The sequence below is a fragment of the Camarhynchus parvulus genome, chromosome Z, assembly GCF_901933205.1.
Source record: "Camarhynchus parvulus chromosome Z, STF_HiC, whole genome shotgun sequence".
NCBI lineage: Eukaryota > Metazoa > Chordata > Aves > Passeriformes > Thraupidae > Camarhynchus > Camarhynchus parvulus.
The window spans coordinates 59,357,197-59,383,227 of NC_044601.1; the positions used below are offsets into that span (position 1 = coordinate 59,357,197).

Sequence of the window (26,031 nt, forward strand, 5' to 3'; positions counted from 1 at the left end):
GATCCTTCAAAATACAGCAACTGATGTGAATACGACTCTGTGTGTGTGTGTGTGTGTGTGTGTGTGTGTGTGTGTGTGTGTGTGTGTGTGTGTCTTCTTCTTCTTCTCTAAAATTAACACTCTTTATATTCAGTAAGTCATGTGGAATTTATGATCTTTTTTCTCAGAAATGTTCATGAAGATTAGTCATCTTTCCATTGCTGCTGATAATTGAAAGATTCTTGCTTAGCAGATGCTCAAGACAAAATGTCTTTTACCAGAGGCTTTTATCCCCTGTTATAAAATACATGGTATCTTGTAATTTGTGTAACAGCTGAAAAACCTTCTGGAAACCGCAAAGCTGTAATTTGGACTATACTTAAAGGCTTCTTGTCTCTGCTAAAATGAATCTGTATCTCTCCCGCTCCCTGAGCTCCCAGATTTAACCAAAACTTGGCAAGACCCACAAGTCCCTGCCTGCCATGAGAGCCGTGGTTTGGTAGGTGATATTCAGCCTCTGTGGTAGGGGCTGGCATCCTGGCAGCAGAAAATGCTTCTCAACACAGAGCCAAGTCCTGATCCTCCCTTCCCCCAGAGTTCCAGGGTCTGCTGTGACATCCTTGCAAGCCAGCAACTCTCATCTCCAGCTCTGTCATGAGCATTTTGCAAAACAGGGCTGTGTTCAACTCAAGAGGTGCTGGGTGCACCCCCTGGCAGAGGTAAAACACAACCTCTGTGCAAGAAAAACATGAACTAGAACGAAACCAAATGGTGAAAATGTTACAGGTCTGGGTCTGAATTTCATGCATGTTGTGTAAAGAAAGTTTAATTAGAACTCTGTGAGAAAAGAAAGAAGTTTATGGTTTTACTTTCAGAAGTTAGTCTGTGGACTGATTGACTGAAAAAGCAGTTTGGACTAACAATAGTTTGCAGTCTCAGCCTCACTGAGAAGCCTGCAAGCCAGAGGGAGATCTTTAAACAAAGCAGTATTTTTCTAAAGGGTGAATAAGGAACAAACTTTACACTCAGGTCTTTCATCTTCCCCTCTCTTTCACTGAGCTTCCTATGTTACAACCTTCTGTTTTCTGAAGCAGTTTTTAATAGAAGTAGCTTTGAATTAAAACTTTTTTGCCTCCTTCTTAGTTCAGATTATTAAAATTATTCTTTTGTGCTCAGAACAAAAAAAAAATCACACAAGGACAAAACATGCAGGGAGTCGTTGAGCGGTGTGTGAATTCTTAATTTTGGTGAATTTTGCAGTTAGTTCTGCTTCAACAACCAAAGAAAATACAGCCTGGGTGATCAGTTCAGATTTAAAAATCTGAGACAACAAAAGGCTGTCATGCTCAGATACCAGTGAAGAAAACTCTAGAAACTATCCTATTAAAAGAACTTGATAGAAGGTGCACTTCCTAGCATGACCAGGTTCACTCTTACACCAAAGGGTGAACACTCCTTCAGTTCTTGGGCCAAACCACACAGTTTTACAAAGAATTAGAGCATCTGCAGCCCCCCATTAATTTCCAGTCTTCTGCCACTGGACTGATAAACTCAGTGCACAGATGTTGACATGAAGACTTAAGGATGAGAGTGGGAGAGGCTCCATTTTGTGCATCTGCATTTGGAATGGAGCAAGCTATACTCCATAAACACATTCACAGAATAATAAAACCCACATGTGGCAAGGTTTTACTAAACAAAGAGACTCCTTGTATCAGCTGCTGAAAAATTGCACAAATTGAGGGCTATTTTCCTGCTTTTCTGGAAACAGTCCATCAGACATTAAAAAAAAATCCACAAAAATCAGTTTTTAAAAAGAATCATGTTGCTATAACACCAAGAGTAGAAACACCCATGTTCAAATTAGCTTTGACATCTCAGCTTCTGTTTCCCGTGAATGTGTCACATGGTGTGATCTAGTTACATGCTACATCATCTAGTTACATGCTACTTCTTTGGCCTTGTCCAGCAGCAAGTATAAGATTCTTGCTGAATAAGGACTTGTGCATGTACTGGAATGTGATAGGAAGAAAAATATACAGAACATCTTCATTCAGTAACTCCATCCAAATGTACAGTTAACAAAGTGACTTTACTGTAAAAATAGTGAACACTAATATGTAAGAAACATTGGCAGAATTAAATTAAATTAATTAGAATACTTTCTAAGAGGGTTTTTTTGGTGGGTTTTTTTTTTTTCCATCCTGGAAGTTTTTTGACAGAAAAACACTCCAGGCTCTTACAGCATAGTAAAGATGATGAAAGTCAAGGAAGTCTGCAAAGACTAGAATTTCAGGCCAGGAAATTTGAATTCAGAGATTGTCCCATTCTGCCATGTGCAAGTCCTGGTCTGCAGCTGGAAGCACTGGATGGAATTTAATTTGTCTCATGTTCATTTTTTAACTAGAAAATAGTAGAAGCCTGGTTGTTCTAAGGAAAATTTTTCAGATACTGCATCACTTCAGATCAACATTTTCTTTCCTCCAAGATGACCGACTATTCAGAATGCTCGTTCTGTCAAATCACTAAAGACTCACAAAATAAATAACAGGTATGAGGTATGCCATAAGACACATAGTAAATGGCTCATGGGAGATGAGCCATTGATGATGATGGATGATGGAAGATGATGGAAACAGTTAATAAAAGATGACGGAAGATGATGGAAACAGTTAATAAAAAAAAAGGTTTCTCAATCCATTGTCCTAGCAATGCAGGAGAAATTGTCTCTGGTGAATGTGGCAAGCACTCTTATCTGGCAGGAATGGCTCACTGGAGGTAAGTTTAGGGCAGGGTCGCTAAACAGTAGTTCATGTGGCGTCCAGCACAGACCTCAAACTCAGTATTCAGGCAAATAAAATGTGGAAATAATCCCAGTTTAGAGTTTCCAGCCTCTACAATACTAGTTAATCATAAACTCACAGGAAAGTATTTATTTTCTCCTGATTACCAAAAATAAGGATTAGCTATATAAAATTTCTTGCCATTCTCTTCATCTAAATCATGAAAGCACAGTAATACCACATGCTGTGTTTCATAGGAAAGAAAAATATTTTGCTTCAGGTACAAGGGTTCAAGTCCAAAGTACAGACACCACCGTCACAGGCAACAGTAATTTGTAATCCCAGTAACCTGAAATTCCTATTTACCAGAGCAGGAGGGGCCAAATTTCTGACAATGTGAAAGTTAAAGGCAACACCTGTTTGGTGCAGCTGGGACAGATCACCACCTCAATGACTGACTGGACTAAAAAAACTTGCAAACTGTAGTTTTTCAAGAGTATGCCTATTTTAGTGAACAGGGCAGCTTATACAATTACCTTCTGTGGATGAGACAGAGATTTTATTTCTAAATCTATAATTCATTATTTCAGACAGACAGCCAGATTTTCAAGTAGCATGAATTCACAGCTGCTCTAGAAGGATATAATGATCTCAGGATAGATTTTTTTTGCTGCTGAGTGGTGGGATGTACGCTTGGAAGAGCAGCAGTGCACAAATCCACACTCACACAGAAGCACGGAAACACAGAAAAGCAAAGTGATGCTCCAAACTGATGAATCCATTGAAATGGCAGAGATTAAGGTGCTGCATTTGGCAAGAACATTGTATAAGGGACAGTGTGTCTGTCACAACTGCACAAGATATGAAGTTAGAAATGTGGAGTATCACCCACACCTTCTCTGTGGGTATCAAGTGTTATAAATGGAGCACAGCTTCTATTCAGGCAAGGCATGAACGCAAGCTTTGGGATAAAGCAACCATGTTTGAAAGCTTTTGCAAGCTTGGGGCACAAAACTACCATCAAATTCCATGAGAATCTGTAAAGTTCTCAAGTTCAATTTAATGCAGGTATCTTTCAATTTGCTAGAGAAATTTCATCTGCTACTTACATTTTCAGGCAATTATAGTTACCAAGATTTGAAATATTATAACAAATGTAATTTTTGCTTTTCCCTTTAACAAATCGATACAAACCGTACAGATATCAGTATCTCTTTATCCATGCATTAAGATGGACTAAACTGTAAACAATATACATGTGAAAGAGGACAATCCAGACTTTTTGTACATCTGTAACTTCACATTGCTGCCTTAGTATTTTTCCAAAGGACCAAAATGTATGGGTAAATGTAATCAACAAATCTGAGACCAAAAGTAATAGTCTGGCATGCAGTGTGCACTGCAAAAGTGCCTACACCTCTGCAAGATATATTGATATAAGTCACAGTAAAAACAATTTTCAGTCTTTGAACACTGACTGTGAAAGATGCATTTCACAGGATGACACAGACAGCAACTCACTGATGTAATAGAATAAAGCACACACAAGCACTCTGACACAGTGTAGATTCAATCCCAAAACAACTTCTTTCCTATACCCATTACAAGTGCAATGGTGAATTCATATGCCCTTCTCTTTGCTGCTGCTTATTAATGAGAAATATTAAATAGCATCACATAGACGAACATCACACTGTTTTTTGCACACTGCAAGCCCATGGTAGAGCAGATCTCCTTATTTATAACACATATTTTCTGCTGGCCAACTTGCTGCTTCAGGAGAGTTTGCTGGACTCAAATCATTAGCCTTCATCTCATGATTTATTAGAATATCTGTTTCTCTCTCATGCCTGTTTATTTTTTTGTTTGGTAAAATCCAATTTTTCAAATTGGAGTTAACGCTCATAAAATGCTGCCCTCGCCTCTCTGAAACTGAAATAACTTAATAGGGTTCTGACTTAAGTGTTTCTGCCACAGATTACTCGCTGTAATTCTGGATGACATCTAAACAGCAGGTGCAAAGGACTGCTCAGTTAAACCATAGCAAAATCCAGACGTTATCCAGTGTGTGATTATGGTGTTATTTTGATGGGGTAAACTAAAGAGCATCAGGTGAAATCAAAGGTGACACAACAGAAATTGCCTGTTTGTATTCAACACAAACTCCAAGACCTGAAGGTGTGAGGGGACAAATGAAACTGAAAATTAGTCAGAGAAACACAGTGTCACAGTAACATCCTAATGTCTGTGAAAACCAACCCTTACGTGGAATAGTGTCTCTAAGGGAGATGGATGACAAACAAAACTAGCCAGCTTCATTTGAATGAAAATGCAAATACTTTTTTCCTGGCCATTTCTTGTGGGTGGCACCATAGTAGTGGACATAATCAGTGCCTGCATTACAGAACCTGGTGTCTGCACAGAAAATGAAGGGTATTCTGGAAACAGACCTGTTATTGTAGAATGAGAAAAATTTCTGCATTCAAATTAGCAGCCTTTACAGGTTTTCGTAGTCTAAGCAATTTAAAGAAATTTATAACATCAGCATGGGTTGCTCTGTTTGCTTCCCAATAACCTGAAATACTGGGAGCAGAACCTAAGTTTGAAAAGCTGTGTCAATACAATGCCAAAGATTTCATTACCCTTTCTGGATTTATTTCGGTTCCGGTAAGCAGCTGACGCCGCAAGAACAGGGCCAGGCAGCCCTCTTTAAGGAAACATCTGGTGAAAAGAAACCCCAAGTTTTAATCACGCGTCCTGCTAATATCCTACCCTGTGACCTAGGGGTCTTGGGTGTGTGGGTTTTGGCCCATGCAGGTGCCCCAGGTGTGGCTGGAGCCCCAGGCCGAGGACTGCTGACTCTTTTCCTAACAACAGGCACAGGGACCTGCGGCCCGGCCAGGAGACCGGCTGGAGACGATGGCACCCAGCCTCAGACTTCAAAGGCTGGACTTGACGATGTTGGAGGTCTCTTCTACCCTGAATCGTTCTGTGATTCTGTGACTTTCCTGCCTTTAGGCTGTAGGGATGTAAAAGCCCATGGTTTCCTTTGTTCGGGGTCCCTACACGGAGGCGGCGGATCACTCTTTGTTGTTTGATTATTGCATCACGACTAAATTATTTGAAGGATTTGCTCGTCTGAACCTTTGCTATGGGAGATCCAGTGTGAGCATGGGGGGTTGTACGGCTGCCAAGGGGCCTCGGTCCCAGTTTCGGGGGTGCGGGTCTGACGGCCAGGGTGACAAGCTCCTGCATGGTCGGACAGGGAGATTCCCCCAAAAGCAGCTGCGTGCCGATCCCGGCTGCAAGAGAACCATTCTTCCTCACCGCGAGCCGGCGCGGAGGGCAGTGGAACCGCCTGCGGGCGATCGGGGCGCGGGGTGAAGAAACACCCGGAGAAGCGGGGCCGGTGCCTCCGAGCGAGGGGCGGCAGGAGCCCGCCCCGGCCCCGGGGCCACGCGGGAGCGGGCGGGGCGGGCCCCGGGCCGCCTCCGCGATCGGTGTATGGGCGCTCGACAGCGGCCGAGGAGGCCGTGGCGATGGCGCTGAGCGGGGTGCGAGTGCTGGAGCTCGCCGGGCTGGCGCCCGCGCCGCTCTGCGGGATGATCCTCGCCGACTTCGGGGCGCAGGTGGTGCGAGTCGACCGCCTGTCCCAGTCCGCCGCGGCCTTAGCGCACGGAGACGTGCAGGGCCGCGGGAAGCGCTCCTTGGCGCTAGACCTGAAGCAGCCGCAGGGCGCCGCGGTGCTGAGGCGGCTGTGCGGCGCGGCGGACGTGCTCATCGAGCCCTTCCGCCACGGTGAGGGGCCGCGGCCGCCGCGAACCGCGCCGGGGCGGCGCTGCGGCCGCGGCAGCCCGGGCCGGGCCGTGGGGGCGAGCGGGAGGTGGGAGCTGCGGGGCCGCGGGTGCCGTGCTCACGGGCTCCCGTCAGTCGCTGAGGGGCTCCCGTCAGTCGCTAAGGGGCTCCCGTTTGTCTGTGGCGTCTGCGATTCTGAGTGGGAAGAGGGCAGGGAGCAGCTTTGGAGGAGCTAGGGGCGCATGATGTGTGGGGGATTTGCGCAGTGCAGCCCCATGTGAAACCGCAGGGAAGGACCGCCGAGCGCGCTCAGACAGGGCCGTGCCCCCGGCCGGGCTCTGGAGGAGCCGCAGGGTGTCCGCGCCGAGGGGTGACACCGGGCTTGGAGCCCTGAATGAGCAGCAGGGTGTCCGAGCCGAGGGGTCACACCGAGCTGGGGGCACCGTCCTGTGTGATATGCAGGCCTGTTGCTAAAGTGCAACTCACTTCACGGTTGCTGTGCCGGTCAGAGTTTGATCTTATAATTCCTCTGAAGACAGGAGACCTGACATTATGGGTACACATTTACAAAGCACATATCCCAGGGAGAGGAATATAAGAGTTGTATGTGTTAAATAGAGTAGTATGATTCTGTTGTACAGGGTTACTCTGATTCAGGATCAAATGCAGGTTATGAACTACAGTCTTCATCTTTAAACATCAGGTTAAGTTTAGGAAGTTGCATTCTACGAACTGATCACTTCCTGCCGGTCTTAAATCTACTTTATGAAAAGCTTCCTTGTGTTTTTGCAAGTACTTTCCATTTTTAACATTAGGTTAAGACAAATTCTTCAAATACTCAATTACAGAATTTTGCAATTTTTCAAAACTTTTTTAAAAGAACTTTCAGTTCATTTTTTAATTACAATATGCATCTTTACTAATTTACCACATACAGGGATGCATAACATCTGATTTTCAGTAGCAAAATTGATGCCATTTTAAGCTCTATAGACATTTTGGGTTTACCACGTTCCCTCCGTTTATCAGCCATACACAGGCCTGATGGTTATGTCAGTATCCCTGGGTGCTCCTTGAGGGTGCTGTTCTGTTAGAAAAAATGCCATTAAGGTCAGGTTGGACAGAGGTCTGTGTACACGAATCTAGTTGAAGATGTCTTTGCTCCCAACAGGGGGTTGGAGTAAGTGACTTTTACGGGTCCCTTCCAACCCAAACCATTCTGTAATCATGCTTCATTGAGGAGCTAGCTGAAATGCTTTGGAGATTTTACAGACACTTTAGAAATAGGAGACTTTGTTGGCTAGACATCATACGTCATGGACAGATTGTGTGTCACAAGTAATTATTTTTCTTCAGAAAATGGGTTTATTCTTACCTTACCTTACCTTATCTTACCTTGTTTGTTTACTCCCCAGAAGCTGAGCAAAAACAGAAAGGAAGAAGTTGAATTCCACCTTTTCCTTGTAGCTGGTCTCCTGGTTTTTTGTTATGATATTTTGTTTTCTTTGGTTTTATGGGCACTTGCTGGGTTTTTTTCACGGCTGGAAGTACAAGCAATTTTGTAAATACATACTAGATTGCCAGGGCCTGTAAGCGAACTAGGCAAATCTGTGACCCATCATGAGACTGCTGGAAAACAGTGAGAAGGTGAGGGCCCAAGCTGCAGAACAGTTTCTTGCAAGGCATGTGACTTTACAGCAATGACTTTGTGACACCAGAGGGGTTATTTGTCACCCTGTTTCCACTTGTGCATTTGAAAATCATGCATTTTGCCGAATTTCACTGCTTTCTTCTTGGGAGTAGTCACTTGCCACTGCCCAGTAGTTAGTACAATAGAAATGCATCTGAATGAAATTGGTGATGTAGGAAAAGTATGGATTAGTTTTGTGAAACAAGCTGGAATAATAGATTTTGGGGTGGAACAGGAATTGAAATTGTGTTATCCCTTCAACTCCAAAATATGTGGCCCTGCAGTGCCATTATAGACCATTGGTAAAAGTCTGACCAGACTGCGCTGAACCAGAAGAAAGTACAATTCATTTGCTATTCAAATTTCTTCTCTTAAAACCACTGCAAGATTAAAATTTTAGCTTTGAATTTTGTAAATCCATGCTGATTCAGCTTATATACCACTGATTCTAAAAGTTATTTATTCCCTGCATTAAAAACGAACACATTTACTTGTGTGTGATTCCTACAGATCATCTGTGGAATAGTGGCATGGTCCATTCACATCAGTGAGTTAAAACACACAGGAACAAGAGATACTGAGAAATGGTGAGGAAGGTATATTCCAGTAAAATGCAAATGAAATCTCAAGTGATTTTAATACAGAAAATGTAAGAGTTTTCTCTTTCTCTTTTTTCCTTGTTTTACAAGCCTTTGGTAGCTTTCTCGTCCAGTGGTGCATGGTTTTCTGTCAGTCTTTTGGAGGAGTAAAACAGGAATAAAAGCTGAAAAAAAGATCCCTAAAGCCTAATTTCCACTTGATCTATATTAAAATTTTATGCGGTATGTTGGTAATTGATAATATTCATGTTGTAACATGGACACTGAAGTAGAATGTGCTACTTCAGAAAGTGCAGTTGAGTTCTGCTGTTGTATAATCTAACTCTGAGCCATTATGTTTTGAGTATTATTAAATGTGAATTTTAATTCCTTGCTTATGTCTTTTGAAGGTGTCATGGAAAGACTTGGGCTTGGCCCAGAGGTCCTTCTACAGGAGAATCCCAGACTCATCTATGCTAGACTTACTGGTTTTGGCCAGACAGGAAAATATGCCAAGTCTGCAGGTCATGACATCAATTACTTGGCTTTATCAGGTAGGCTGTAAAATTTCCTGTTAAATAAAGTATCTTTCCTCCCTTTGATCAAGACTCAAGAACTTGTTGAAAGCAGATAGCTCAAAATTTATCTGAGATGCAGTCTGATAAAACAGCTGATCTGAAGTGTTGCTGTCAGTGAAATGGGGCTTTCCTTTCTCTGTGCTTTTCCTTGATGCTTTCAGTCAGCTCTGGCACTTGCGTAGCCCCTCTATAAACTTCCTTACAAGTCAAAAACTGGTCAGAAGAAATGAGGATGTTTTCTGCCAGGTTGTTAAGGTGAAGCAGTTCAATGAGGGATCCAACCAACAGTCAGCACACAGAAGGAGGAAACATGTACTGGACAGGCTGTTTGTTTTTTCCAGCAGCAGCAAACTGTTACAGGCTGGATCAGCATGTCTTCCCAGGCTGTACATTATTTTCCTTCCTTTGTGCTATTCTGTCTGAATAAAGTATCCGAATATTTATCTGAAGAGAGGACTGAATATTTTCTTCAGTGCCCTTTCCTAGAAACTCTGTATACTTATAATCCTGAAAGGGCTGCAGATTATTTTACGTGCTTGTGAGCAGATTTTTTTGAGCAAAGAAAAACTAGGCAGCACAAGACAATTGAGATCTTGTGCTTTTTTGCTTGTAAATATGTCTCCACTGATCCCAACTGAAAGGAAGTAGGCTTCAAATAAAGTGGAAATGCTACATTTCATTAAGGTGTTGTGGACATTATGCTAGTTTTAAGTGGTGTGGTTTTACAAGTATGCAGTAGCAAGCAGAAGCAAAATACACACTTCAGGTGCTGCCCATCCATGCACGGCCCTACCTCCTGCTCTTCACACTTCTTTCTGTCGCTGATGCCTGTGCAGGAGGAAGGTGGCCCAAAAGTTCTTGGCTTCCCACTGGATAAAGTAGTTATTGTAGCCCCAGGAAAGGGATGGAGCAGAGGCAATGCCAACGTGGTGATCTGGTACCTGCTACTATGAGGAGTCATAATGTTGTGGAATTAAATTTCTTTAGAGATGGATTCAGTCTTCCCTCATGAAAAAATGTTAGAAAGTAGAAAAGATTAAAGAAAAGATGTCTCATTTGAAACACTTTGACATCATGTTAAGATGATTTCAAAGTATTAGGGTTTTTTATCTTTTCTTTTTATTTTAGTGGAGGGAAAGAGTCGGTACAGAAACAGCATGGTCCATCCCTACCTTAGTTTGTACTACTTTCTGTTTTACAAATAGAGTGATTTTTATCTCTGAAGCTGATTTAATCAGTAGTGTTTTGGTTAGTGATAACTTCCTAAAATAATTTTGCTTGAAATTTCACAGATCAAGTTTTTCTGCCTATTAAAAAGAAATAGAGCAAGGTGTTTGAGAGGTATCATTCCTCAAAAATGAGATCTCATATTCTGAGTATTCTCCTAGTGAGCTTTGGCTTCCTTTAAGTAAAAAATATTTTGTGTTTGGAACTCTAAAGAAGTCGGTATATTAATTTTCTGGTGCCCGTGACAACTTTTTAAACTATTAAAAGGAAGGTTTTAGGCAGCAGCAGGGGTTTTACTTCTGCACTACAGGATTTGGAAATCTTTTATACTGTGCACTCTGTTGCCCATAGGAAGTGCATTAGTTGATTAAACAGTGCATCAGAACCATGCAATTCTCAGGAAATTCTGACCGTGTGTTCTGCAAGTCTCAGGCCACAGATGCAGGAGAAGGGTGATCACACTGCAGTTTCTTGCTTGCCCAAAGGGAATTGCTATGAGGCAACTATAAAGAATAAGGTCACAGTAAAGAAGTTGTTCAGGATGGCAGAAAAATGCTAACAAATTCAAAGCTCTGACTGAAGTAAACTGGCTTAGCCTTTGCTCTAATTCCGTTTGTTTCTGCATAATTGCTGGCATAAACATAGGTTCTCTGTGTTTACATTGCATGCAATCAGAGATAACTTTCCTGTGTTAGTCACCTGTTCTTAAATGCAACATTTTTTTTTGCCAGAGGTTGTTGGAGAGGGAGGATAGGATGTCAGTGTGACATCCTTTGTTATGATTATTAGTTCATTTTTTATGAGCACATAAGACTGATAAAGTGTTCTTTGAATATTTTAAAGTAAAAATGCAGATGTATAAAGTGGCTTTGAGACATATCCATAGTGCCTCTTTATGGGCGAGATTCAATGCATGTGCAAAGAACTAATACAGAATTACTGCACACAGGGTTGGATTTTTTAAAATAAAATTTTGTCCCTCTGTAGTCAAAATATCAACGTTTATCTGTGAGAGTTTTGTTAATCTCTTTAATTAATTACATCTTCACTAATGTGATTTCATATATTTTCACTCTTTTGTGAATTAAAGAGTCTGCCAAGCAAAAATAGAAAACATTACAAGATTGCTGTATGCCTTATTTATTTGCATGGTTTGAAAAGAATGAAACTTTAATTGTAGAAATGAATGTTTATAATAATTTTATGCTTATCCTTGCTTTGTTTTCTCTTTTGTCAGGTGTGCTGTCAAAGCTGGGCAGAAAGAATGAAAATCCTTATCCACCTGTAAACCTTCTGGCTGATTTTGCTGGTGGAGGTGTCATGTGTGCACTGGGCATTGTTATTGCCCTTTTTGAACGTGCCAGATCTGGCAAAGGGCAGGTCATTGATGCAAGTATGGTAAGCTTGTTCTCAAGGAACTTGGGGTTTCTTAGGCTTTCTTGGGTGTTCTCCTACTCTAAGTCTGGGAAAGGGAGGAGATTGTAAGGTTTAGAATTGAGAAGTTGGGAATGGGAAAGTGAGTGATCTCATAAAATGGCTACTCCTTCACATGCAAGCAATTTTCATGTATCAGTTGTCCCATAACATCCTTATGTCATGGAACACATACTGCAGCCTCTCCCCTCTCCCTGCTTTTGCCTGTCTGCCTACCTCACAAAGTATTAGCACTATATATTTGAAGAATAAGTGTGGTGTATGGAGATAGGGTGTATAATAAACAACTGGCTTACTGCATAACAGCAAAAATTACAATACTCTTGGAGTAAAAATTGCATTAGCTTTATTTAAGATACATCTTCTTATGAATTTGTGACAGGTTGTATCTTATTTAGAAACACTGTTCCCTGGGATAGTTACACTGCCTCTGGATCATTGCCGAGAAGTCAACTTCAGACACTTTGTGAATGTGCTGTAAAATAAAGGAAAGGCTAAATTAGCTTAATAATGAATATTTTTCTGCTGGAAGGCCACCCACTTAAGCACAGAGGGAAAATAACTATTTACAGTAACTTTTGAAACTTATGTTATCTGCAGATGTTGTTCCTCTCTTGTTCTTCCATTTTTCTTTTTAAAGAATGTTGCAGTTAAAATTTGACCTCTGTTTGAGGCATCAGTACCTTAGTGAAGACAAAGGTTTGGCCTTAAATATAAATTGAAAAAAAAAATTACATTAATTGAAACAAATCCATTTATTGAAGGGGTCTTGAAGAGAATAGAGCAGCAAGAGATGTTGGATTTCTTGATTTCAGTAAGTTTTTTATAAATTCACATGATGTTCTCAGAAGCAGTCCATGGCATTATGGTCTAGATGAAAATTTTATGGGAACAGTGCAAAACAGGACTAACGTTTTTACTGCAAAAAAAGGTTTTAGTAGCTGATTGCCAAAATGAAAAACTTAACAAGTGGAGTTCTGTAGATGTTTGTGGGGATTTTTTTTCTTTGTTTTCTTCAATAAGCTGAATGATGGATGAGCGACTGTGTTTAGTAAATTTACAGATGATACACGTATGTGAAGAAGTACAAGTGTGCTGGATGAAAATGACCTTTTCAGATTGGAGCAATGACCTGAAAGGGCTGGCTGCCATTTATAGACATTGCTGCTCTGTAGTCCTTTGTAGGCAGAAACAATTTGCTGCACAAATGCAGTAACAGTGAGAGAACAATTGGCTGAAGTACAATCCTGCGGGTTCGTAGTAGTCACAAGCTGAACATGAGTCAACAATATCATGCTGTTACAAAACACATACATACTGTATTAGGATGTATAAACAGGAAAAATAGAACCAGCAAAGTTTCTGAAGCACTTATTCTAACCTATTCAATGTTTATGAAGTCTCAGCAAAATGATTTTTCAGACACTGGCCATCATCTTTCAAAGCTGCTAATCTGAGGAAGCCCAAGTAGCACAGCAAAAATTGTGACTCTAAAAACATGACCTAAAAGATTAATTGAAGGAGATTGTGTATTTGTGAAAGAAAAACTGTGGAGAATTGTGACAAGCCTTCAGATACTGAAAAAAATATTTCTTGTAGTTTGTAGTATTATCAAATTTTTCTTATCATAATTCAGATAATTAAAGGAATTTGTTAGAAGAGAAATCAGTTAAGTCTGCTAATGTTCTAATGAAATTTGTAGCTCATTTGGAGTGAAATGTGTTGTAGGGCTTTTTAAGCCCTTAAGATAGTCTCTTCCAGTTTTTTCTTGTCTCATTAGAATTGTGGAATTTACAGTTCCCTGCTAATATGCCTGCTGACCTGTGAAATGGACAGAATATTGTCCAGTACCACAGGATGTACTTTACCTGATATTTGGTCATATTCCTCATTTCTTGAATAGACTTTCAGTGACACCGTTGATAAAAATTATCCATGCATCATCAGCAGTAAAGACTGCAGTAAATTGACTGGTGGATGAGCCTATTTTTACACCTAAGTTATTTTTTGTGTGGAAGGAATTGTTTTAAAAATCACGACGCTGCAGCATTTCAGCTGTTTTGTTTTAAGACTGTTTTTTGTTTAAGAGACCCTTTACTTAAGCTGTTGTACAATGTAGCTGCTCTGAATATGTTAAAGACTCAGACACATGGTAGAATTTTCTATAGTAGAAACTGTGCAAAAAGTAGACACTGGGTCCAGCATTTCATCTGCCTGTCTCAGAAGAATTGTGCCTGGCCTGAGTTGATTCCTGCTGGTTGCTGTCCCTTCTCATTGACCCTGTAGGGATCATGACTGTCTTACAGGAAGCCAGATAGTTGCCACGTGGAGTGAACACTCTGATGTGACACAGTAGGCAGAATTGTACCTCTGCGTTCTTGCACCACACTGGAACAGAGGCATGTGAGTCAGGCCCACAGCTGTGGTTCACTAGAGTTTCAGCCACAGAACCTTCTGCTGATGGTGGGCATCTGACTGAGCATAACTCACTCTTTGTGAAAAGACAGCCACAGGAAAGCATGCTGGTAGTGATAGCTTGTATAATAGTCTCATGGCAGGAGCGTTTATCAATGCAACAGAAGACTGAGGTTCCAGGTTTTTCTCAGCCTGGAGGTACTCAAAACCAAAATTCCCACATCCTAGAAGCCTTCATCAGTCACGAGGGTAGTTTAGCTTGGTGTGGATTCATTCCCACTTTTGTTTGAGCTGTTACCAGTCTGTGGAAAGAACAGAAGGCTTGCGGAGCAGACAAGTCACCCATTAGGGTGATGCCTCTGGATTTTCATGCCTGCTTCAGAGACTGCAGATGTTCTCTAATGTGAGGGAGACATGAAACACATAACTCTTACTATAATCATTCTGCAATTAGACTTAAGTGGAGTCTCTCCGTGTTACCCTTTTCATGTTGTAAAAGAAAGTGACCACATTCATGAGTGTGTGATGTTATTTTTACATGCCTTTGGAAGTTTGGTGCAGATGTTAAGACACTTTTTTTACTTATCTCTGAATTGTGGTGGGCCTCAGGCAGAACCTAGCTGTCCAGTTGCCCAGACAGGGATATTTCTGAACTCCCTATACCAGTCAAAACCAGATGTGCTGTTTTATTTTAAGTATTTCCTGGGTAAGTAGCACATAGGTATTGTACAGCTGCTGACTAAGAATTTTTGTCAGCACCAAAATCTAATTTTCAATTAGGACTTATTGTAATATTTTCCCCATCTTTTATTATCCTTACTTTCAGTGCTTTTTGTGTAATATTATTTTTTGTTAATATGAGCAGTGCAAGATCAGGTCATTAGTAAAACAAACTTTATTTTAACATCCTTGCAATAATTTTGCTGATATGTAGATGAAGGTACGCAGTATTTTCTCATATGAAAGTACTTTAATTGACTTTAACATGTGACAGTGCGGATAGAAGTATTCCTATCCTTGAAGCAGAGCCCAAGTAACACACATTAAATGAAGAAGCTCTCTTTACTGCATGCTTCAGCAATTTGCAGGTTTTAAATTTTTGCATAGAAAGGTATAAAGTAATAGATCTTTCTGCATGAAAATTTAGTAGCCTTTTTTTTTTTTGGTACAATATCTATGCTTTTCTCTATAGACAGTATTAGGTTAGTTTCATGCAGCTGAAAATGCATGAATGAAGTGATACTCAGAATAATACAGCTCAGGTTTTAATCTGTTCTACTGGTATGTTTCAGGCCATACACTATTAACTGGCTTATCATTGCTTACAGTAATTTCAATGCATTTGAAAGAAAACTAGTTGTGCTGATGAGCAAAACTGTAGGATGTCATTTTTTTGAAAGACTAGTACAATCTTGGTAGTTATTGAAAAGGTGAATAAACTGAATTTTCATCTAGGTGTACTGCACAAAGACAAAATTTTGAGGAGCAATTTGGAATGGGATTAATCCTAGCACTGTATTCATCAAAGTCTTATCTATGTAGAGATTCTGTTGCTGTGTGTGTGTAGCTGCCAGTGATGAAGTGGGAGAGTAGTTTTTGTTTTAACTTAGTGTTGGGGATTTTATTTTATTTCCTTCAAATTTTCTGCTAAAAATAGCAGTCTTCCTCTAATCAGTATATTTAAAGGAGATAAAAATTTGTTATTTATGGGAATGGTACAGATACCCTGTTTCAAGAGGTTTAGAAGGTGTTGATAGCTGTCTGATGCTTAATGTTGTATAGAGGCAAGAAGCTTGTCCCATCTTGAAATTACTCACTCATTCTCTGAACTTGCTAAATGGGGAAGCTTTGTGCATTGGAGGTGTGTTGTCCATGTGAAGCTGCCTGACTACATTTATGTTCTTACTTATTCTCTAGTTCTAGATGATTTCACATATGCAGTGTAAACAGTAATTGAAAATTTTAAGAAATGGTTAATGACAGAACCTTACCAGAGGTTCTGTCATTAAAAATCTTAGCAAAAGGCAGAACTGGTAATAGCTTTTTGTTGCTTTGTTTTATACAGAATTTAGGTAACATGCTAACTAATTTACTGGAACTTTTTTTTCCCTCTAAATCTTCAAGGTAGAAGGAGTAGCATACCTAAGTTCTTTCCTGTGGAAGTCACAAAATTTGGGACTTTGGAGCCAACCTCGAGGTGAAAACCTGCTAGATAGCGGTGCACCTTTTTATGAAACCTACAGGACCTCTGATGGAAAATTCATGGCTGTTGGTGCCATTGAGCCTAAATTTTATAACCAGTTAATAAAAGGTGAGTAAGTTGGAGCAATTGTTTTATTACAGCAAAGCATGATTGAGTGAATTCTTTTACAGTTGGTTTTGATTCATGATGTGTGGTTCACAGACTTTCCAGATCATCGAGTCCAACCCATGCCTTTCAGCCTCAACTATCCATGGCACTGAGTGCCACATCCAGTCTTTTTTTTAAACACATCCAGGGATGGTGACTCCACCAACTCCCCAGGCAGACCATTCCAGTACTTTATCACCCTTTCAGTAAAAAACTTCTTCCTAAGAAACGGGAAATGTGATTTCTTTGTAAAAACCAAACACTTCCTGAAGCTGGTTGGGTAGTTGAGTAACAGTTTAATTGACTTTCTTCTTCTAGCCATTGATTTATTTCCTTTTCACCCCCAGCAACTACACTTAAATTGCAAGTTTCCTTTTGGAGTTATTCTAATGGTAGTTCGTGATGTCACTGAAGCACTAAAAAACTTGTTCTGCAAATCACTTTTAAAAATTATTATCATACTTTAAACAGACTCTTTGCAATTGCAAATAGAATTTCAAGCAATTTCATTATTTGTACTATAATTAAAAATAAATCCTATTTAAATTGTTTCACAAAGGAATATTCACAGGAAGTAGTTTGTAGTATTTGTGATAGAAAAAATTCATGTAGAAACTAATTCTGCTTAAATAATTACTTTCCACCACACAATTTTAGACTGCTTTTAGTATCTAGCTGTGGATATAATATTTATATTTGACTAAGGCTCTTTAAATATGACCATAAGTCATGATTTTTCTTTTCAAGAAATTTGAAGGGGTTATGCAAAATATTTAACTGTATGAAATTAAAACAAATGTTCACGTGCGTCTTTATTGCTGAACTCATTGTGTGCTTCAACCCTTTTATCATATGGACTCTTAGCTTCTTATTGGTTATTTAATTAATTTTTTTTTTCTGTTGTGCTTCTCTGGTATATTGCCATGCTTTCCATACAGAATTTGTGAAAATATAAAAAATTCATTAAAGAATTTAGTATTTATTCTTTCTTCATTGCACAGAATATGAAGGCTATAAGAAGTTCTCAATTTAGTTTTAGTGTTGGTTGATGAGTTCAAGGAATGTCAGCAAAGGATTCCTGAAGTGGGTGTACCCAGTGTTTTGTGAACCACATTATTCCATGTACGGCTCATGTGGCCAGTCAGTGAGCGTGCCAGGGGAGTAGTTCCTTTTTCTTGCCCAGTCTCTTTCCCCCTGATTATTCCTTGAATTGTAGCATTTCTTGAATTGTATCCATGCTACAATTTGTACTGGTTTTGCCTGGGATAGAGCTGAATTTCTTCACAGTAGCTAGCAGGGGGCTGTGGTTTGTGTTTGTGCTGGAAGCAGTGCCATTACACAGGGATGTTTCAGTAACTGGTGAGCAGCTCTTGCACAGCACTGAGAACTTTTCTCCCCCTCACCCCACTGTACCAGTGAGAGGGCTGGGAATGCACAAGAAAAGAAATGGGAAGGGATCACAGCCAGCACAACTGACCCCAGCTGACCAGAGGGACTTCCTGCACCACAGGAAATGATGCTTGGAAATAAAACTGGAAGGGAGATTGGTGGGTGGCCGCTGCTCAGGGACTGGGTGGGCATTGGGCAGTTGAGGGCGAGCAGTTGTTCTCATCTGCAGCTCTTGTATTTCTTGTGTTATGGGGTTGTAAGGTGGGGTATGCCTTTGGTGAGCAGGATCCCAAAGAGAGCTTGTTCTTTATTCTTTGGCTTTATCTCTTGCAGCCTGTGGTGCTCCCCAGGTTCTTGCACAGCTGTAGCTGTGAATGGCTGCTTCTCTTAAAAATGTCCATGCAGTTGTGTGGAATATCTAAACTGGGGCATGCTGCTATGTGAAATACATGAGGAAGGCTCCTGGAGTGACTCAGGGACATGTCCAGCATTATGTTGGACAGATCAAATGTCAAGTTTGGAAATGCCTCTTTCTTGGCTGAAGAGGATGATGTTTTTTTGTCTCTAATTGTCCTGAGAATAACTTGTTTGTGAACTCAATTTGTAAGCAACTTGATCTTGAAAAGGAAAGTGTAGTTGATCATTCCACATTGATTATTTGCAGTTCTTGGAAATATTTTTCTCATCCAATCCCCTGAGGTTTTCTTGCTTGCCTGGTGGTTGAAGAACAGAAGTAAATATAAAACTGTAGCAAAATAAAATGCAAGCCCTTGCCCTGGGAGTTGGGTAATTTGGAATTCCAATAAATATCTTCAGGGAGAATGCTTGTATTAAGTACAAAGCAAATGAGAAAAAAATAAGGCTGCATACTCAAATACCCATATGCTTGGCTTAAGTGATCAAGCACTGACCTGCAGTATTCATGGCCTGCAGTATTTTGTTCTTTGGAGACTATGTTGAATCACAGTTAAGCTATAGGACTGGGATGGAATCTGTACGTGTTCAAAAAGCACCAAAATTCTGCAATGGGGCGTGGTTCTGTTTGTGACTTTCTCTGTCAACTTCTTCTGGACAGTCCTGCCTTTTATTGATCATGGGGCAAGACTTGGGCTTTTCTCTCTCAGCCAGGTTATCTAAAGATAAGCCTGTGATGGATGAGACCAGTGGCCAGGTCATATAACATGGTCACTGATGGTCTCTGTCTTCTTTAGATGACTCTTTACTGAGGAAAGTGCTACAATTCTGGTTTTCTTTTAGTTGTTTCTCAGAAATTTAGAGTTTAAAGTTAGAGCATCTGTGAATTCTTCTGCTTATGTTGGGACATCCACACTGGACAACTTCATTTCCGTGTTTGAAAGTACTCCTTATGTTTACAGTGCAGAGAAGTTGCTTGATTTTAACATCTGAGGTTTCAAAAATAGTTATTCCAGCAATAAAAAACTAGTGTGTATCCACTTATAAGAAGACAACTGCAGTCATTGTTGCATGTGTTTCAGTCTGTTGCTGCCATATTTAAAAAATCCAACATATATGCTGCAGTCTTTGAGGAAATTTTGGGTTTTGCCATTAGTTGTTTCACTATCTTTGCTCGTTTACACTCAGTGAGTTTCCTTTGTTTATTTTGTAAAAGTTTGTTGTTTAAAGTAAATGACCAAACTCAAGATTTTCTCACAATATTGAATTTAAAGCAACTGGTCTTTTTGTTATTTTGTTTGAGGTGCATATCCTGATCTGTTCAGATTTTCACATAGGAAATATTTATTCCTTTCAGTACTTAGGATTTAAGTCTTTCTGAAGCAATAATTCACTAAATTAGAACAGCAGAACCTTCTTGTGACTTAGGGATGTTTCCTTTCTGAGATACCTGTTGCAGAAATTAAATTCAGAATTTAAGCCTTTGAATATTATAGGGAAAAGTGCCTGTGAGAACTGTATTGCTTTTTCACAAATCTGAGGATCTTTGACTTAGGCTGAGTCATCTGTTCCAGGCATTAACTCCACCTTTGAAGTGGGTTTAATGGTATGGTCCAGTTGCAATTTCCTTAATTTCATTTCATAGCTTTTCTCCATATTTCTGCTCACTTCTGCTGGTGAGCAGTTTGGTGCTGTTCCAGATAAAATATATTCAAAAACCACTTGATGTCTCTTTGTCCATATTCAGAGGGTAGATTAGTTTTGCTACTCCCATAGAATGAGAGTACAAGGATATGGGTGTTGCAGATGTCAGTTGGAGATTTGAAGACTGCAGAATTGAGAAATGAGTGTGATGTCTGAAGGATTTGTCTCTGCTTGCAGAATTCTGCTTAGCCAAAGCAGAACTGATTTCCTTTTGGTTTTGGTTTAGTTCAGTGTTTCCCTGCAGAGTTCCTGCAGGAACCCAGTGCTGGACCAAGTGCAGTTAATGACACGGTGAGGAAAGTTCTTAAGGAGGCTGCAGAGGGAAACTAAATTTAAGAAAATAGAGCACATTAGTTTGAGAATATTGTTGGCTTTGTGGATTGTGCTCAGCGGGGACAATTGCCAGAAATTGCCAGAAATTTATTAATTAAATAAATTTCAAAAGGCTTTATGAGAAACTGAAGCTATGTAAAACAGATGAAGTAGAAAAGTATTTTGAGCTCACTATTGACTATTTGCTATTAACAGACAAGCTGTAGGCCTTTTGCTGGTATTAATTTTATTACTACAAAAATCAGACAATAAATAGCTAAAATGCCTTGGCATCTGTTGAAAAATCTGATAGAAGAAACATTTGCTGCTAAGCCTTAATCTTTCAACAGAAAGAGACCAGTATGTCTTTCAGCTGGCCTGTGAATTGCTTCTGCAGGTTTGTTCTGTTTTTTAGCAAGAGGTGCTTAATCCTGCTGCAGCCAGGCCACAAGGGGTGTGAAGAACACAGTAAACACTGTGGAGCAGGTGAGAGTAAAGGTTTGATTCTGAGTTACATGGTGTAAAGTCAGTTACACAAGGTGAGCTTAGTGTCCACTTACATTGATGTGGAAGGCACTGACAGTCACTGAAGTACTGAACTTCAGTTCCTACTCTATAGTACCCCTTTCATACTACTTTTCAGTATTCCTGTTTGTATTACTTCTGTTTAAAAAAAGAGAAGGAAAAAATTAAGAAGCCATTAAAAAACATAGTTTACATCATTATGAAGGATTTCCACCGGACTCTCCATTTTGTGATTGGTTAAGTATTGTGTACTGTATTAAAATCTGCTGATATACTGAGTGCAATATCACATTGTTATTGAGACATTCAACATGGGCAAACAATTTCCTCATTATGTTTTAGACTCAGCTATACATAATGTTATGTTTTGCTTTGTTTTAATTTATTTTTTATGATAAGCCTTAAACATTGTACAAATACTGTAGAGGGCCAGACTCCTGCTGCATCAAAACATTTGCAATTGTGGTAATTGAGTGTGTCAGCTGCGAGTACTGCTATGGATGCATTTGCAGTGAGGCCTGATAGTACTGTGGGCCTGATCAACTGTCACTTCCTAAAAAATTCTTAAGTTTCAGAAACCTTGATCAGAGAAAAAACTTTACTTAGTAAGTTTAATGAAAATTCACTACTTTCTTCTGAAATATGGGATATTCTGAAATTCAATTCCCTCTCACACTGAGAACAAATTTTATTTAGTCAGAAAAGGAACAATGGCCTTCACCTTGCAGCTGTTGTTTAGGCCAAAATTAAGGTCTCCTATGCTAGATGATTTTATTCAGTCATGTTACGACAACATAATTTCAAAATGACTCTGCTATGACCATACATTTTTGAAAAGAAAATTAGCAAGTTAAACCAAGAAAATCCTGAACAAAACTCTGCTTTTAAAATAGTATGACTGAAATAATATAGAAAAACTGTTTGAATTTCTGACATACCAAAGCAGCTTCACTGATTTGTCTAATAAATTTTGCTGGTTTCTTTCTCTTGAAATCAGTGCCTGATTTTACTAGAGTTTGTCTAAGAAGTTCTCTAGAAATAGAGATTTCAGCTTGCTCCATCAATAAACAATGTGGGGGATATATGTCAATAAAGCTATAGCATTTGAAGGAGATTTAAAGCTACATCATTATAGGGAGACAAATTTTCATTTTTCAAAAATAATTTCAAGGCATACTAAAGTAGGTTGACTAGGCTTTTCCATACAAAAACTCCTAAATTAAAATTTAAACAAAAAGACTTGGAACTAAGTCATGATTGCTTTATAAGGTATTCTGTGTAAAAGATACTTTGCTTTTGATTACACCGAGTGAAGTCTGTGCTCCTGTGGTATCCCAGACAATTATGTGCCATGTAATAGTTTCCTTGTTGAGTCAGTCACTCCTGCTCTGATACTGCTCATCTGCACCACAAATGGTGAGCACAAGCTAGAAAATGAGAAGCTATAGTGCTTAAATGCTCTCAGTTCATCCTGTTTAAAGCTGAAGTCTTCAGTGGTAAGCAGAAAATGAGCATGTAATATTAAATTCCAGGTTCTGCATATTGTTCCAGTTTGCCAGAGAATGTGCAGTGAGGCTCAGCCAACTTCCCATCTGCCACAATCATCAAAAATAATTGTGTAATGGGATAATGGTAGAGCTCTACTCATGTTGGACTGGCTGCTAGAAACCAAACCATACTTAATAAAAAAATGAGTACTGTGAAACAAAGTTTCCACTTGACAAGATTTCATGCTTTGAGACAGAAGCTCAGGTAGTGAGTATTTACTTTCCTTTTGTGGAAGATAAATTTGCCTCACCTCATAGTTCATAAGTAAACTATACTGCACTGTAAGTCTCTGCTAGAAGACTTTGAAAACTGATAATAAAATTAATTTTGAAAATACTGCTAGCTTTTATTTGATCATGATATTCAACCAGTGTGAGTTACCTTAAGCTGATCTCATTTTTAGGATTACATGAATGGTTATGGACACAAGAGTGTAAGTTCAGTGATTTAAGCTGTACATGGCTTGATAAAACCATAAGGGCTGATCATTTGTAGTATCATTTATCCTGGTATCCACAGGCATCTCTAATAAGATGTGAGAATACTTATTTTGTCTTTGACTGTGATGAATTTCTTCTGAGAGTTAACAACTGCAAGGCTGTGTTTCTGAGTCTGGAGACTGGCAATTTCTGTGTTTTTTCCTTTGAAGTACCAAAGTGCAATTTCAAAGCATGTATTCGTTTTCAAAACTATATTTAATAATCTTGTGATCAACAGTGAAATTCTTAAATATTGAGTTAAACTGGGTGGGGGGCACTGTGAGCCCCAAGTGTATATTGTACAGATTATGAATGGAGAGAAAGAACTTAGGGAGCAGAAGAAAAGGAATTATCTCCGTTTCTTCTCCCCTGTATGTTTAAGCAGCAATATATCTACCTCACTCAGTGGTAAGGAAGCCATAGAAAGACAAGATATTTTAGGTGTTTTCTGCCTATCTACAACTAAAGACAAGAGGAGGTCTGCGTAAATTCTGCCTGCAAACAGCCCTCTATTACCCAAGCCTGTAAGTTGTTAGTCTGATACTAGATAATCAACGATATAAAAAAGAATGGTCAGAATTTGATTTTGAAGAGCTCTACATTTCCTTTGCCTTTTACAGCGAACTGCTGTTTTCTAAGAAGCTCATTTTTTTTTGTTACTTTGAAGCATTATGATGATAGTTGTTTTCTAGTCTTTCGGATTTCTCAAATTAGCTTCTTTTGTATCCCTGCTTTTTCTGAATTTTTCCTGCTGTGTTCATGCTCCTGAATTTCAAAATGTGACTGTTAGAACAGCCATCAGTATGTCACTTCTGATTTCTATTCAGTATCATATATTCTCCTTATACCTCTGTATTATCTCAATTTTGAAACTGTAGTTCAATTGCCTTTTCTCTTCCTTGTTTTTTACCTCCTTTTTGAGATAATCTCTACAATAAGTGATAAAAATTCTTGCATCTCCTTGAAGCAGCGGAATTAAAGAGCAGAGACTAGAGAGAGCAGAATCCGTGAGAAGAGAAAGACGTATTGGAAGCTGGCAGCACCGAAGAGCTGTAAGCTCCCCAGTGAGAAGGGATGCTTAGTTCATGGATAGACCTAGGACTTGCCTAGTTCAGGAAATTGTCATTACAAGGCCTGTGTGCCCATGCTCTGCCCTGGTGTCTCAGAAGGGATGTGCTTAGTGCTTACCTGGATGGTCCTTGCAACAGAGATGGAAAGCAGGGTTATTGAGCAGTTAGTGAGTGAAAGGGCTGAGGGAATTGGAACCTGGGAAGTGAGCTGGAGCAGAGGGAGCAGGAGATGGAGCCTCTTTGGACAGTGGAGTGAAGAAGCAGGTCACTCTTATGCTAACCAGGTCCAAAATCTGTCATCTGTCTTGCGTGTCCCAATAGTACAGGATCCATTCAGCAGATTTCTGTGTTGCTAGTGCCAGGTAGAGAATATGATACCTATTATCAAGCTTTTCTCAGGACATTATTACCTTGAGACAGCTGCTGCTTCTGCGAAGTGTTCATGGAAATAAGTGTTTATTATAGATATGTACTTAAAAGGCTGTAGCTGATGCAGTTTAGTCTAATTGCAAGTATCATAGAACATTTTATTCTTCTGCTCCTTGCCCTGCACAGATACCCAAATAAAGTTTGAAATTACTTTAGTATTGCCTGCAAAATATTATCTTCTTCAGGAACGCACTTAGTTGTGAGAAGAACTTAGTGAATTATCTAAGCTGTACTATAGTTAAACTTTGCTTTTCTCCTTTCAGGTCTTGGGCTAAATTTAGATGAACTCCCTGCTCAGATGAGTTCCTCCAACTGGCCTGAAATGAAGAAAAAATTTGCATCCATATTTGTGCAGAAGACACAGGCTGAGTGGTGCAGCATATTCGATAGCACTGATGCCTGTGTGACCCCTGTTTTGTCCTTCGAGGATGCTGCCTCACATCAGCATAACAAGGAAAGAAGTTCTTTTATCAAAAATGATCCGGGAGAAATAAGTCCTAGACCTGCTCCTGTTCTATCAAGGACTCCTGCTGTTCCATCCTGTAAAAGAGATCCTTTTGTAGGAGAGCACACAGAAGAGATACTTCTAGAATATGGGTTTACTAAGCAAGAGATTGCTAAACTTCATTCTGATAAAACAATAGAAATCAAGGACCTAAAAGCTAGTTTATAATCTCTGACTATGCATATGAGATAAATTTCAGGCTGATACTGTAAGCTTTTATGCTTTAAAATTGAACTATATGACAAGTAAATGTTGGCATAATATTGATTTTAAGTAATTTATATTTTTAAAGTTGTTGACATTTTAAATTTAATTTGGAAACAGTGAGACTTGTGTACTTGTGTACCTGGATGATCTGTTATCTAGAATGATACTATAGTTGTGTTCTGAAGATCGACACAGTTTACTTGGTGAACACCTGTAAACTCTCAGAATGTTGTTTAAATACTCTATCCTTTGATTTGATTATTTTAATTCTTGGTTACACCATTGATTTGTAATACATGTTTAATTACTTGAAAGCAATTATTTTAATAAAATATAGTTATATTCTTCTTAAATGAATGATTGTGTTGTTTATTCGTGAATTAGAAGGGATTTTTTAATCGATTTTTCATATTAATTTGCTTTATCATGCTGAAACTGTGGTCTAGCTAATGCTATTCATTCATGAGCTGTTGCAGAGCTATTATCTCAAAGTTGATCTATTTAACAGCCTGACTGCATTTTCTCATTGCAGTCTCCTTATTATATATTACATTTGGAATATCACCTTGGCTAGAAACTAAATTCAGAATCAAACTTTTTTGTTTTTAAAATATCTGCCA

At 39.4% G+C, this 26,031-nt stretch overlaps 1 protein-coding gene across 1 annotated transcript; it reads left to right on the top strand.

The window, feature by feature from the left end:
• Positions 1-6,252: 6,252 nt before the first annotated feature.
• On the top strand, positions 6,253-25,727 carry AMACR (alpha-methylacyl-CoA racemase). The gene is made up of 5 exons (XM_030969222.1): positions 6,253-6,560; positions 9,236-9,379; positions 11,868-12,028; positions 16,604-16,790; positions 24,963-25,727. Exons 1-5 carry the CDS (start codon positions 6,302-6,304, stop codon positions 25,370-25,372), a joined length of 1,161 nt encoding a protein of 386 aa, XP_030825082.1. The 5' UTR covers positions 6,253-6,301; the 3' UTR covers positions 25,373-25,727.
• The last annotated feature ends 304 nt before the right edge of the window (positions 25,728-26,031 follow it).